This window comes from Pomacea canaliculata, linkage group LG1 (assembly GCF_003073045.1).
Source record: "Pomacea canaliculata isolate SZHN2017 linkage group LG1, ASM307304v1, whole genome shotgun sequence".
Taxonomy (NCBI): domain Eukaryota; kingdom Metazoa; phylum Mollusca; class Gastropoda; order Architaenioglossa; family Ampullariidae; genus Pomacea; species Pomacea canaliculata.
In genome coordinates this window covers 35,186,423-35,202,131 of record NC_037590.1, presented here as the reverse complement: position 1 = coordinate 35,202,131, position 15,709 = coordinate 35,186,423, and the positions used below count along the sequence as shown (strand labels likewise).

The 15,709-nt window shown below is 40.1% G+C and overlaps 1 protein-coding gene across 1 annotated transcript; it reads right to left on the bottom strand.

Annotated features, from left to right (window-relative positions):
- Positions 1-2,144: 2,144 nt before the first annotated feature.
- LOC112574229 (protein transport protein Sec61 subunit beta-like) lies at positions 2,145-6,586 on the bottom strand. The gene is made up of 4 exons (XM_025255140.1): positions 6,483-6,586; positions 6,069-6,163; positions 3,448-3,540; positions 2,145-2,450 (listed from the first exon to the last, which is right to left on the bottom strand). The coding sequence occupies exons 1-4, from the start codon at positions 6,489-6,491 to the stop codon at positions 2,363-2,365; spliced, it is 285 nt and encodes a 94-aa protein (XP_025110925.1). The 5' UTR covers positions 6,492-6,586; the 3' UTR covers positions 2,145-2,362.
- Positions 6,587-15,709: the final 9,123 nt, after the last annotated feature.

Sequence of the window (15,709 nt, the reverse complement as noted above, 5' to 3'; positions counted from 1 at the left end):
AAAGGTCAAGAGTTCACGGGGTGGGAGGCGGGGTAGTTCCGATGACACCTAGAGTTTCCCAAATCATTGAATGACGATTATGAATATCACAACAGATTGCGCTTACTTTTGTGATTGCGAGATACGGTTAAGAGAGATTTGCGTCTTTTTAAAATTTTTATCTAAAAGTTATTGACATGGATTATTGACCATTACTTCTTCTCTGGGTCTGGTCTAATAAGCATTTTTTTGTTGTTGTGTGTGCTCGGCCTATCAGTTCAGTAAGGAATTTCTTGTTCCTGCATTTTATTGCTGTCCTTTAGCTGTTAAGTCTTTCAGTATACTGTTCTGGTGTCAAATTTTTCAGCTGCTAAATATGTCTAACCACTCTTCTTCTTAGCAATTGTTCTTGTCTTTGGTTGCTCCTCATGCAAATGTGGACTGTCCTTGCCAATATGAAGAGGAGAATCCAGGCATTTGCAAATGAGTGCCTGAGGAGACTGTTCTGGCTCTTGTACAGAAAATCTAAACCAGTGAGTTTGTACAAAGCACAGGCTCCTTACTTGTAGGACACCAGGAGCCCCTGCTTGCAGCTGGTCTTGTATGACTATGTGACCCACCATGACATCTTGTCAAAGACTGTACTTCAAGATGGCCTAGAGAGTGGTCAATGCCGTGGTGGCAAAAGAAAGAACTGGCTTACAAATGTCAAAGTCAGGACTGGTTGTGCTGTGCATGACCTGTGCACCATCGCCCAAAATAGCGGCGGGTCCTGTCGGCTGCCATATCTCTCAAGGTGCTCTCCCCAATAACAAGTACCAGCCAAGGGTCAATTTACAATGATGATCAGTTCCAAAATGAATTGGGGCTTCACTGTTGGGTCTTTCAGTCTGCTTAAACTGAGGAGCTGCTTACTCTTCTTTACCACTTTCCTCTTCAGTTTCAGCTGTAATTTGCACAACGCAAGGTGGTGGTTGGTGCTAGCATTTGCCCTCCTCATTGCTTTAGTATCTTGGATGATTTGGTAACTGGGTGTCCCAGCTGGCAGTGTATGACCTTATGTTGTACTTCCATTGACCAGTCCCTTCTCTGGATACAAGCAGCCATCAATGAGTGACATAGGTCTCAACATGTCCAAAGGAAGAAGTGTGGTGTAGTTATGATATGGCATCAAGACTTGTTTGGATCATATGCTACATATTTTATTTTTTTGGTTTTGCTTATGGTATTGGAGTAGCCACGATGCAACATTGAGGGTTGCTTGTGTGGGCTGTAAATTTTTATAGAATGGTCACTAGTATTTGGTGTTAACTCTTCCCTCACAGCTCACACCCTTTAATGTGAACGTCTTTATAGCTATAGCTCAACATACTTTATTGAACGAGGGCAGATGTTTTTCTTACTCCAAGTACACAGCTATACCACCTGGTAAATGGACAGCTTCATCCTTTTATCACTTCAGATCAACAAAGCTGAACTGGTGGTGGTGTGGTGGGTGGAGTGTCAGTCGTGTGTGTGTGTGCGCGCGATGTTCTAGATGCGTACATGATTATTCTTGATGCTAGTTGTTGTTTGTTTTATAGTATATATAATTTGCCTTCTTTTCACCTGCTAATGTACATCTTAATACTGCACCTTGTTCTACTTTCATTTTAAATTACTGTAACTAGAGCACCTTCCCTTGTTTAAATTGCCCACTGGGACCAGTAAAGTTGATCATTGTCAGTATTCTCCATTATTAAGGCCCTAGCGATTGGTCTCTTGTTTTCTGTAACTCAAGGAATGGATTTTCCACATAGCCCCACTACCTGAGGCCATGATAACTGAATCATTCATTTTCCAGTACGGAGATCCTACAAAAGTCTTTGTTCTTTTTTGAGATCTATAAGTGGTTAGAGTTTTGCCTTTAGTTGTAGTGTGGTGATTTGCATTATTTGAATAATTTAACTACTTTTGAACCAAGAAACTGGGACATTAATCTTATGTGACATGTAAATGATGTAGCTAACCTGTGGATCCAAACACCTTTGTCGAGGTTGCTGGTCATTGTTTTTGCCTATGCTAAAATGGTTTGCAGCTAAGGCAAAATTATTTTTTTAAATAAGAGAATGCTTGTACACAAAATAGAGCACAAGCCATTTTTAACAATAAACGAAAAGCAAAGCTTGGACAATACAGGGTTTTATTACAGCTGTTCCACCAAATAAGACCCAGTCAGTTTCATCAGAACCATTTTGTATAAACACAAGACGCATTCTTTCACCATTCTCAGCCAGAATGCAGGTATGCCAAATAAACATGCATGCACTGACAAAATAAACATTGACTGTGGACCCTGATGAAAGGCTTAGAAACATGTCAGTGAGGGTGTCAAACAATGAACTTATCCTCGAGTGTATTTTCCCCAAATGTGAAGCATAAACACAGAAGCAATGAACAGCAAACTCATCACCAAGACAGGAACAGGTCCCCTGCAATGCAAAATTATAATTTTCACTTTAACTATTAAGACTACATTCAGAAGCAAGGCACTGGTAGTGCAGAACACTCATGACCTTATGAAAATAAAACATCTGGAGATTTATATAAAGAATATTAATGATGAAAAATTCACACTTGAAAAAACTAACCTGTGCAGGCAAACATTGCCTTGCTTTATCCTGAACCTTAACATGTACTTAATTTGTACATTTTATATCTTAAGGACATTACACTTTCTGCAAAATAATTTTCTTTCTTAAAGGTTTCCTTTCTAAATTATTTTTTTTCATTAATCTGATAGTTTTCTTTGCATTCAAGCTTATTTAGGTGATTACAACTTGGTGTTTCCCATCATGTATTAATGTGCGTAAATCAAATAAGAGAGTTCTCAACTACATAAAGAAAAATTGCTGAGAGGGTCTGAAAATACAAAAGTATAGGTCAAATCTTACTACTTAAGACATTTTGCAAACACACAAATACAAGTTTATATTTTAAAATTCGTTGAAATCAAATATCAGGACATCTATAGAGCTTTACAGGGCTTTTCTGCTTACGCAAAAAATTGCGTATAGTACACATTAAAAGTTCGGAGGACCCCTTCAATTTTCGTCAATGGGGTCCCCTTCAAATTTGGGCGAAGAACAGGGACCCCTTAAAAATCTGAAGAATTTAGCCTTAGCAGAAGCCCTGCTTTACATGTATAAAACTGTGAAACTAACTTAAAGCAGTTTATTGACATTAGGGATGAAGATCATGATAAAATTTACTCTGAACCTTTTTTTTTTTTGCAACTGGTTGATAAAATTCTTGATAGTTTTTAATCTAAAAGTGTAAAATCTTTCCCATTTTATGGATGAGAAACAATAAAGATTTAAAACTTTATCATTCTTTGACTAAATGGATATAACATTTCTAAATGCCATTTTTCATGCCTGTCACTTTACAAAAGTTACCACCAAAATTTTTAATTAGTGGCACACTTACACCTTGATCCCGGGAGAATCTTCTGAATAAAAACGCCACATTCCTGCACTACTGCCAGCTGCTTTTCTAGGTGCTGTACTTGATGTGGTTTTCCTGGAAATATCAGAACATGCTAAGTATATGCAGTGTATAATAATTGCAGTAAACATGTATCTCCTGAAAGAACTGGGAGAAACAGCCATACCAATACTAGGGATGCCTAATTTTTCACACAATTACAGGATGTACTAAGTAGCATTCAAGATCTCCAAACTAAGAGAGTAAGAATTAGGCACGAACCAAGAGCTATTCATAGGTAGCATTTAATAAATGAATAAAAAACATGAGAAGCTTTAAAGAAAAAAACTTATTTCCTAAATCTTTCTTAACTGCTGTGTTGCTTTAGCCTGACGTTGTCTACATGAATGCATGTAATAACAAGTTTACAGCATTATATCTTTAATGCCAGGATCAGGACTTAACCCCAAAAAAAAAAACACCTAAAACAGAAAATAACGCTTTTATTATCATTACTACATTTTACAATTTATGTATCTTGCTTAAAACCAGGGATGGGGAGTAGCTGTAGCTAGGCTACAGCTACTGTAGCTGGCTACAAATTTTGTAGCTTGTAGCTTAGCCGGCTACAAATTAAAAAAAAGTAGCTTGTAGCCGTAGCTACATTTTAGAAAGTAGCCGTAGCTTGGCTACATGTTGGCTACTTTCACGACCATTCGTCGACAGCGTGTCAGCAAGACGACGACAGCCACTGCTCTCACTGCTCGCAAGTACTGTGTCGTCCAAGTGGCGGGAGTGGTATTTTGTTTCATTTGAAAAACGAAGATGGACGTACCCATCAATTTCCAGCCTTATTTGAAATTTTTTACATTTTGCGAAGCCACAAAATGTGGGTATAGTTTCAAATGCAAGAATTGTTGAGAGATTGTTCAGTCTGGCAGGACTTATCATGACAAAGCTGCGCACTAGCGTGACAGACAGCAACTTCGAGGCCAAAGTTCTGGTCAAATTCAATTCCATGAAGGACTAAAAGAATGTAGATTTGTTTTAAGGTTACCGGTACACTCCAAAAATTAAAATCCATATTTTAAATATCTTTAAGGGTTTTTAAATATAGAGTAACAAATAACATAAATATAGCACTTTAAAACTGTTTTGAGTACCTAAAGTGAAAATTGTGACTTTAATCAACGTTTTTGTTTCAAAACGTACAAGCATTTTAAAAACAAATTTACACAATACCATAAGTCATATACCAAAGGTTTTGGGTCTTTTGTAAACTAGAGGCACTGATAAGAAAACTGATGCATAAGGCGTTTTGATATCTCAAGATTTCTAGGAGATATAAAAAATCAGACTCAGTGTGAATGTGGCAATTAAATATTTAGAAAATATTTAGAAAAAATGTTAATTTTATCAAAAGTAATGTTTATACCATATTCTCAAATGCATCACTTTGTAGCTTATGCATTTCTAAACAAAATTGCAAAATTTTACTGCTGTAGCACAAGCCAATCTTGAGAAATATGTTTTTATAGTTTAGGACTGGATGTCAAAAACGACAAACAGAGAAATTCAAGCTTAAAGATTTAAAATAAATATATCTTGTATCAGATCATTTTTGAAAAATATATTTCAGTGTTTATATGCTACATTTGACATCCTACTATATAATTAAAGTCTATTCTAGTATGCCAGGACTATACTTTTCACCCTATCAGCTTTTGGAAACAGTTTGTGTTCCTTTCTTTGTTTTCAGTGTCAGTGTTAGAAAAAAATGCCTTATGATCTGCTTGCCTAAATTAGATTAAGCAGTGTTTTACTTATATTCCATGCAAACTCATTTATTTCAATGGTCTGTTGTTCATTGTCACAGTATTGATAAGAGGTTGACATTTTTCATCACCACATAACCTAACTTATTGAAAATTCCACCAGGTACCTGATACTTAAGCATCTGTTTAGTTTTCATTTCTAAGTAATAGGAACAAATAGTTATAGAAAACAAATGTTTATCGGAAAACTTATATAATTTCTTTTGTCACTAAAACAGGATGAGGAAAAAGATCCAGAAATGTTTAATATAATCGTAAAATACGTGTACTTATTGTGTGAAAAAGGCCGGGGGAGGAAGGGGGCAAGGAATGAATGAAAGCATTTATGGATTCACTAAATAAAATTGTCGGTATATCGCAGTTCTCCGTTTCATTATTATAATAAAAACTTTGTAAAGCAAGTAATAGTGTTTTGTGTGTATGTTTGATGTTTGTGTATGTTGCTACAGCCAGCTGGCTACAGCTAACTTTTTATAACATCACGCTTTTAAAAGTAGCCCAAAGTAGCTGGCTACTTTTTGGAAAATTGTAGCTGTAGTGTAGCCGGCTACATTTTGAAAAAAAGTAGCTGTAGCCTAGCCGGCTACAAATTAAAAGTAGCTTGCCCATCCCTGCTTAAAACACAAATAGTACAAACTGTTAAAACCCCAAGCTCTCTTAGTATCTGACTAAATTTTGATAGTCATATAATTGATAAAGAATGAAGCAAGTCCAAACTCATCTATGTAAACCAATACTGAAAACAAACATAAAAACAATCGTTGTTTATAAGCATGGAATATCTGGTACCTTTGTCTGGCTGTTGTTCCTCCTCCAGCTCGAGGAGTAACAGATTTTGATGGTCCACGTCCACCACCACCAACAGATGTGGAACTTGCTGACGGCTTTAAAAAAAAACAACAACAACAAAATTTGTTCAAAACTATCAGTTACTATCAAACCTTCATTAACCGATAAATTCCCTAAGGTTCTTTTTAACTGTCTGATAAACATCTGCTACAAGTTTACGATAACACAATTTGTACCTGCGTCAATATGTACATAGCAGCCCTTTTCTCATTATGATGCCGATAGAATAGACAGCATTTACTTAAAATACTCAAGTTCTATAGAAAGAGAAATATTAACAATTCCACTTAATAAACATGGAATGTTCAGTATCGTTTAACAGGTAATAAAGAGGTTTAAATAAGCTTTCTTTACCAAAGCCATGCTGTCTGCTTTCTTTACTGATGACGTTGAATAGGAAGTGCTGCTGACGGAACGCCTCTGAAGAGGTTATATTTTGGATCGGAAAAAGACGGAATTTTTAGAGAAAAGAAAAAAATAAAGTATAATTTTATGTAAACCATGTTAAGCATACGTTGCTGCTACTGAAATAAATACTTAAAGTAATTTTTATTTATTAATACAATTGTAAATGTCTAAAATAAATTATTAATGTGTTTCGCTCACTTCTATTTTGACGGAAGTTCATTCGATAGTGCAGTCTGGGTACAGAACCGTCTGCCACTGTGTTGTCGACATAGCTTTATATTCTCTGGTTTGTTGCTGTGTATTTATGTCTGCAGCAGTGTCTAATGGTATGCAAGTGGGTTGAAATCTAGCGATGCAATATTTTATTACATTGAATATTAAATTGAAAAGTTTTCGCAAGATCGTTATTACTCAAATATGGTCTGGCGTACTGTCAGATGACGCGAGCAATAATTATGAGTACATGAGCAATAATTATACATTCATAGTGTTGCCAGTTTTACTCTCACCATGTACGCTAAAATATAAATGAAATTTAAAAAAAATAATGTCAACCACGTTTCGAACTGTTTAAAGCGTACTTATAGCATTTAGAAGAAATGAGGTGCGAAGGGAAACTACTTTTCTAGTCTGTGGTTACCTCTCTTTGATCAGGATATGCAAGCGCTTATCTGATGCCTAACTTTATTTCAGCGTGCTTCGTGTATTTTACGTGTAGAGTTATATTATATTTTCATTATCACCAACAACACCATCTTCATCAAGATAATTGTTAAAGTTTTTTAAAAAAAGAAAAAAAATCAATGGGATACAGAGAATGCTCATGTTTCAATTAGGATAATGTGAAATGATGCATAACTTATTTTCTGTCATTTTCGAAAAAAGTGTTGTTTTTATGTAATCATGCAGTACTAATGGAAAAGGTTGAATTGCGTGATAATTCCTATATTGCATGTACCAATCCAGTATATCCATGATAAGGAGTTGCATTAACTCCCACATGAACTAAGGCTCAGGTTGAAATGATTGTTCAGGTCTGACTAAATGAATAAATTGATTGCATGTGTGTGCGCTTGCGAGTGCAGTGTAGTTAAATACACGCACCCCCTATTGTTAAATTTATATGAATTGATGGAACATCGCTGTTTCCTGTTAGAAGTACTAAATAGATGTGATCGTAAATAACACAAACTCTAACCCCCACCTCCTCTCTTTCTCTCTGTAAAAGAGAAAGAGACAGAGGAAGATTAATGCGTACAATTAAACTGATACGTAATACGAGAAGTACTGAGGCCGTATGTATTGGTTTGAAATGGGGACACCGAGAGCTGGAAAGCAAAACAAAATTGGATAAATATTTCTCACGTTACATTTGATAATGGTTTTCGACAATCGCTGAGTACTTACGTGCACCCGTGATTCGCCGTAATATAGCCTTAGTTGCTAGAACGGTGTCAAAATAAACAAAACAAACACCCGTAATTAGTACGTTATTGACGAAACCGCACGAGCCAAAGCGCTTAAAAGACTTGATACTAGGAAACAAATTGCAAGCAAGCGCACACACACACAGAGCCAGGGGTATGCAGCGTTTTTTCTTGTCTCTGTAGGCACTTCCTCTCCGGAAAAACACATCAAAGAAAAGGGCGTTTACATGCTTGCAGTAATAATGTCACTGGAAAACTATCCTGCTCAGGCAGTGTGAGGCCCCGCGTGGGTGGAATGAGGTGGCAAGACTCCCACATACACAAAGTAAACGTGTCTGTGTGAATGAGTGAGAAGAGAGGAATGATAAGCTTATGGAGAAAGGAAATAACACGAAATACACACACCAGTTGGCACCTACGTGCACGGATTTGAGGATATGTGCCAGATATTGCCGTTGATGCTTCTGTGTTACAAGAGCTACAGCGTTAAAAAGACTGAGTGTTATTCATCACGGCACCGTCTTTAAGAAACTAAGCTGAAACTGCGTCAACTATTTAAAAATAAGTAGATATATTTCGTAAAAAGGTTACAATTTCTTCAAACCCGAGGGCTCCCACTTAACCCCCAAATAGTTTTAACCATGAGATACAAGCGTTTTGCAGTTCTCACCTCCGTTGCGGGAAGAGGTCAAATCATAACCCGTGACGTCACAACTGTCAGCTCCCTAAGAAATTCATCAAAGCATGTGCTCAAAGATCTGGCATAGGTTGCAGCCTTCAACAAGATCAACATACGCTTAGTTTTCTTTCTAATATAAAGTATTTTAAAACTGTGTACACCTTGTAGCGACAACTGTAAATTTGGTTGGTATCCTGGCTTTGAGCTCAACTTCCATGCTTTACTCGGGAGTTGGGGAACTAAAGGCCTAGTACAGCGGTGTAGGAAGATGCATGGCTTCAAAGGAGGTGGGGTAGGGACTTCAGGCTGACAGTCAACGACGTTCACATTCTTGCCTCCTCAGTATCTTTTCTGATGTAGCAGCTGCCCCATTGTCCTCTCCCCCTTATCTTCTTACGCCACTGTAGTAGTTTACAGAAGTGTCAGGTGTCTTTATCTAATGACCAGGTAAAGCTCAATACAAGATACTATTTGCCCTAAATCAGGATGAATACTCGCCTTTAATTCTCTAGACACACGTCCACAAACATCCTGCAGGAGGTCAAGCTCGTGGCGTCAATTTGTACACGGATTCCCATAACGTATGATCACAATTCTTCACAGGCATTCACAACGAAAACAATTATCTATGAATAATCTGACGTCGATGTTGTTGACCTCTTTCAGTGCATGAATGAACACAGTGATGGTTGGAGGCGTGTATTTTGAGAACAGAAGAAGATGATTCAGTCACATTTGGGGAAATGGTAACGTGAACTGAAGTTTACCAAGTTGCAAAAAAGTAAATAAAATCACCACCCTATTAGAACTTTAAGCTGACTGTCAACAAAAGAGCAACAAGTAGACATTCTCAGATTCAGGAGGGCTGCAGGATGTAGCAAAGAGAAACATGAAAATGAGAAATGACAGATCTGGACTCGGCATCGCTGTGAACCCAACGGCAGAGCAAAGGTCCTGGCAATCACAGGACAACAGTTTATCAACCGTCATCAGTCGCAGCATCCATCGGTGCTGTTAATGGCTTCCACAACTATTCATGCTGCACCTATCAAGTGTACCGCATGTTCTCCCCCAGTATCCGATGTCAGAATGGTTGTGCCTGGACTGGAAAAGTAGTGTCCTGGATCCTTCAGTGCAATAGGGAGGATAATCGCTAAATTCTACTTTACTCGTGACTTTCATGGGTTACCTGATTCAGTGGCAGAGCTGATGGATCATAAAATGTGTGTATGTGTGTTCGCGCTCGCGCATGCACTGGGTATGGAAGAGAGAGAGAGAAAAAAAGCGAAAGCTATCTTTTTATCCAGAGGAGAATAATCACAATTTCCCGAACCTCTGTTTCAAATATCTAAACATGCCTTGCATCTGCCAGCTTCACGACCCGTTTAAGATGCACAAAATCAGGAGATGGTACATTTCAAGTTGAAGGCTACACACAAAAAGCTAGAGAACTGGGACTGAAGCCAGCAGCGGAGAAATAAGAAACACTCAATTTTCTCTCAGTACTGTTGTAAGTCATCTTAACGCTCGGCAGCTCTCAGTACTCTTTGATGTTGCCATCCCGCGAGCTGTGTCGGGCAACAGGTTTGAGACTAAAGCCCCTGAGCTGCCGGGGCTTCGTCAGTTTACGTGTGGTGCCAGAATCAGGGCAACTTCCGGTGAGAACGTCTGCATGCTCAAACATCACTCGACATCACAGCCGCGACTGAGGGCAGGAACTACAGTAGTCGTCGTCGCACAGTTCTTCTGCAGCTTGTGAAATAGAGGCATTTTACTTTATTGGTCTGCTATTAAAAAATTTTTCAATGTTCATGCCTCGAGGAATCATTCATTAACCAAACATAAATGGCGATCCACATGGTTACCACATAACCAAGTGATTACACGAGAGCATAGGGGCACAGACCTTGTCTGGTTTATAAATTAAGTAGTAGAACAAACAAAAGTAACAATACATTTATATACGAGTTTACATAAACGGATTTGCTTTTGTGAAGAAGTTGAAACTTCCGTCTTCTTCATCGCGAATCACGACACTAATTTCTATTCACTTGGTAGTTGTAAAAAAAAAAAAAAAAGCATCAACTCGGGTGGAGGGAGAGAATGAGAAAAATTAGCTATCATGTCATGTAGCTATAGTGTGGGATCTTTATGTGTCATGTAGCTATAGTGTGGGATGTGTTGTGTGTCATGTAGCTATAGTGTGGAATGTGGTGTGTGCTGGCTAGTCAGCATTCATGTGGTGACAGGACTAAAGTCTGTGACCAGTAGAGGAAGTAGAAAAACCCACGGCAGACTGTGTGACGCCGCCGGTGGTGTTGTCGCATGTTGCTGGGTCGTTAGGGCTGCGCTCAGCACAACTTGATATTCTTTCGGCGGTAGCATGGCCAGCGTCTCCCGGATACCCACGAGAGTGAGTGAGTTTACACAAATATGCACTCTTTGAAGGTTTATACACAAAATATAACACAACAGCATGTTATCAGATTTTCACAAGTTACGAAGTCCTTAACGCGAAACCCCTCGAGCAATACAATCGACTTTCTTAGTTTCATCGTTCTTAAAAGACGACAGCAAATAAAGATAAGTTCTCATGTTAGACTAGAAATAGTGTCTATAACACAGCTTGTAAAGAGAAATAATTTCAGGAAATTTACTTTTTGAATTGAGTGTAGCCAAACAATGTGGATGGAGGAGGAGTGGGGCGGAAGCAGTAGTGTCAATGCGTGATGGGACGAGGCTACAGATACACCATCCGACTACGTGATCAATATGTCCTACAGCAAGAGGACACATGAATATAAACTGACATAAAAGCTACTTGTGAATTCAGTGACGCATGTTTCGATGGCATCAGACGCGAAAAGCATAATAAAGTGCGTGCTTCATGTATTTCTCTGCCTTTTTGTTCACCCCTCCACAACCTCTCTCCCATCCACTGGTCTCGGTGTTGATTTTTAGCTGTCAAGAAAGCCATCGAACAGCAGCCATTACGATACAGCCTGGCGTCCCAGTTTTTGGTGTAATTCTCTCTCTGTGGAGGGAGGAGAGGGGAGGAAATATTGCTGATCCTTAGAGGTCACATCTCATTACTGTATTTTCAGAAGAGAGGAAAATGCCGATAACATGTTATTTTAGCGATGCGGCTTACACTGCCCTCGGGAAACGGTCCCTTTATAGCGGTGTGCATCCGGCCATGAGATGATTCTCAAAGAAGATTAACTGATATGATCATGTCACGGACGTAACTTACATTCCAGTGCATTAGCTGGGGCAACAAGAATGTTGAGCATTGCTGAAGGAAAGGAAGGCCTCCGTGTGTGCGTGTGTGCGTGTGTGCACTTTAACGCTGTGAGTGAAGGTTGTGCTTGGTTTACAGCAGATGAAATGAAAAGCAGAGTAACATGGAGGGAGGAATGCAGTGCATCCAGCTAGGAGGGCAAAAGGATGAGAGAGCTCGAACTCCTTTGTTGATTGCATCTGAGAGCCGTTTCAGAAAGGAGTAAGATTACAAAGATTATATGCAAATAAGAGATACCAAGTGAAAGTGTAGCCTATACAAGAGTAAGAGTGCCCCAAAAGCTTTTTGTAACAGTCTGTAACTTCATCGTCGTCGTCGTCGTCATCATCATCATCATGTTTACTTAAGAGTTATTAATTGTGATTCTTTCATAAACAAATTAACATCACCGACTTCTTATAAATATCCAATCCAAAGTGATACAAAGTAATCATTACATAATTTATTACTTCTGTGTTTATTGTGGTGCAGGTTGAACAGCATCCTCGGCGCCATCGCTAACAAAAAAGTTTTGGGATTCTTAAGTAATTGTTTTAGCCAGTAACCGATACATGTGAGGTAGGCATTAATATAGAGCATATGTCTTCATTAACTATAGACAATAGCATTTGAGGTGAGTGTAATGACACGCAACAATCGCATTAGTGAAAACAAATGAATATTATATATAATATCACTGTCAACACTTATACCCCACATACTTGCTCTACATGAAACAGTTGAGAAACAATACATCTAAATACAACAACACTTTTAGAGCCATTTTTAAAAAGTGAAAAAGAATATATATATATAGAGAGAAGACGACGCACAAGAAGATGCCGGAGTGTACACAACATGCAAAAGTATAAACAGCATGTTGTGTGAACAATATCATCACAAAAATGGCAGCCTGTGAGAAAGTGAGGAAAAAAAGTAATCTCTCTCCCCCCTCTCTCTCCCTCTCCTTCTCTCACTCCCTCTTTCAAGGCGAAGTGTACGTATCTACAGTCGCTGAGACAGAAACGGTTTCGCCTAACCCCTTCCTCTCTTCCTCTGTTCCCACTACCCCCACCATCGACTACGTGCACGTGCAGCTAACGTCATCGGAAGCGGAAATTTCCCGCAACGCCTGTGAGCAGAAGCATGGCCATGCGAAGAGCGAATCCTCCGGGATAAAGCATGACGAAGGTTTTCATTCTCAAGGGGCGCTTTAAGTGCTGGTGGCGCTGTTCGACAATAATGAGTCCGAGCTGCGACGCGGAAGGGTGGGGGGAATTGGTGGTGGTGGTGGTGGTGGTGGTTGTGTGTGTAGTGGTGGTGGAAGTAGGGAGCTTCCAGAGTGCCGAAGACTCGCCACCGTTTCAGGCGAGGAAGGGATGGAGAGATGGGGGAGTGACAGCAAGCTTTTATGGAGATGAGCGAGCTTAGTGGGACGAACGGGTTATGAGCGGCTTTTCTCGTCCTCTTGCGAGAGGCAATGTCCATAACTGCCGAGACACGAGGGGTGAATAAAGAGAAGGAAATCAATCTTTCATTCTCACCCTTCACCCCATCACATCCCCCTCCTGCTTGACTGTACCTCGAACACGCTCTCCACAGGACAGGAGTTGTTTGCTTCACATCTCAGGTCAGCACCTTCCTGGACGGTTTCAGCTCTGGAGTCCGGCTACTTGTTGATAGTGCACTTCAGAGGATAAAAAAAAAAAAAAAGCAAGACATCTTCAGAATGTTGGTGGAGATAATCGGTTCCAGAAATTGTTCCATTACCGAATGCCGCTTTCTTCATATCACTGAGATTTCTAGCTGAGAAGAAGGAAAGATTCTACACATTTTTTCTATAATCCTTGTTTAGTGCCGACAAAAACGATTCAATCACTCCACCTGATTTAACAGTAATCCTGTTGTGCAAGGTTGGAAAGCAATAGAACACCCAGTCTCTAAACATACACATAAACAATGAGCAAAACAAACAAAACAAACACCAGGCTAGCTGACAAACATAAGAACTAAAATTGTACCATCATATTACAAGCTGAAATAAATCGCTTTAATATAATCGTTTCTTCTTCTAATTCACACATGCAGCCAGCTTACATCTATACAATCATGGGTACGCTTCACCGCGGCACATCAAACAATCGCACGACCGGATGCCCCTAAGCTACCTGCACGGATGGTCGGTTGTAAACAGGCGCCGAGGGCCTCTCCTCCATTCCTGATTAGCAGCAGCAGCAGCAGTAGCAGCAGCAGCAGCAGCAGCAGCAGCAGCAGCAGCAGCAGCAGCAGCAAAGAAAACACTCGCGGGTCAGTAAGAAATAAATGAGCGATGCCGCACTTCTCAACTGACACACACATGCACGCCTCTGTTGTTTTTAGAGTTCTCGAGGAAACCAGAGAGCCTTGAGGGTCTGGGGATCTTCCGACCACAGGTTTGTGCGGAAAGAGCTGGTTAATTAACGCTGATATAGGATATGGTGGAGACAATCAGCAGATTGTATGTATAAGTTAAGGAATTCTGCAGTTTACTTTCTGTTTCTAACAAAGTCTTCAGTTTGCTATTTAATGGAAAGTATTCATTAACATTCTCCGATGGGCGGCGCTTGCAGATAACGTTACCATCGGTTCCGGTGAAGGTGAGAGCATGATGATGAGGATGATGAGATGAGGATGAGGATGAGGATGAGGATGAGGAGGATTATTGGTGGTGGTGTTAGCGGCAGGGCAGAAGTAAAAGTCACGTAAGCTAGTGGTGGACGAAGGGTGGAGGGGTAGTGAAGGTAAGTGGTTCATCGCTTCTAGAGCACGTAGATGAACGGAGAAGCCAAACCTTCTCCTTTTCAGTCTTTTACTTTCCCTGATGCACCCATATGCTGGTGACCTGAGGAGTTTTGTAGTCACAGGCACTGACGAGTCTCGAACCGGCAAGCCTCCAAACTTGAATGCTTTAACCACCAGCCACGACGCCTTCCTCCCGACTATTTTCTTCCTCTCCCTCCTCTAAAAAAGGAGCAAAAGTAAGTAAAATTAATTAATAAACTTTCCGCGCGAATCGACCCAGTATTCACCGGCTTGCATACTTTATAACGGACACAACACCTAGGGGATATATTTTTTTCAGGCCTTGCAGGAGAATGTATGTCCATGGATCAGGTTTCAGATTTACACCTGTAATGCTGGATTGGTCTCACTCTAATGTCTACTATGTTCTCTCTCTCTCTCTCTCGACCTCTGGCTTCCTGCAAAGCTGCGATGGAATATATTCGCGTGTTCCGCCAGTCAGGGTAGATTGGGAGGATGGACCCGTTATTCCAAGCCATGCAGTCCTGTAACAGGACCAGACGTCCCTGACGTCATTTCAAAGTTTTACGGCCAACTTCCGGCTAGAGGAAAAATCTCGTCGCGTGATGTCTCGCGATAAGCGAGAAGATGTTCTTAGCTGAAGAGCCAACGGCGCGGTGGACGTCGGCGGCTCGCATGTCCGTGCTATAAATAGCTTCTGGTCACGACAGTTGGACAATGCGCGCTGACTCGACTTGAATATTAACCATGTCAAGAGATGCTGGCTTCCGCCGATGTTTGCTGACCCCCCAACTCTTCATACAGGGAAGTATTGACACTAGACCCACCAATATGTGCTCACCCGCTGTTATCTGTTATCTGACGTATCGACATAATCACTTCTGCAATAAATCAGACACAGCAGTGCAACTACACGATCGTTAAATAAACAATTCGCCCACCGAGTACAGAATAGGATCAAACACAGAGCGGGTCGTGGTTCTCT

What these genes read in the sequence shown, in the direction of transcription:
- LOC112574229 (XM_025255140.1), bottom strand. An exon ending in GGAACAACAGCCAGACAAAG is followed by an intron (nt 3,541 to 6,068) that starts GTACCAGATATT and finishes TGATATTTCCAG; the next exon opens with GAAAACCACATCAAGTACAG. An exon ending in GATTCTCCCGGGATCAAGGT is followed by an intron (nt 2,451 to 3,447) that starts GTAAGTGTGCCA and finishes TTTGCATTGCAG; the next exon opens with GGGACCTGTTCCTGTCTTGG.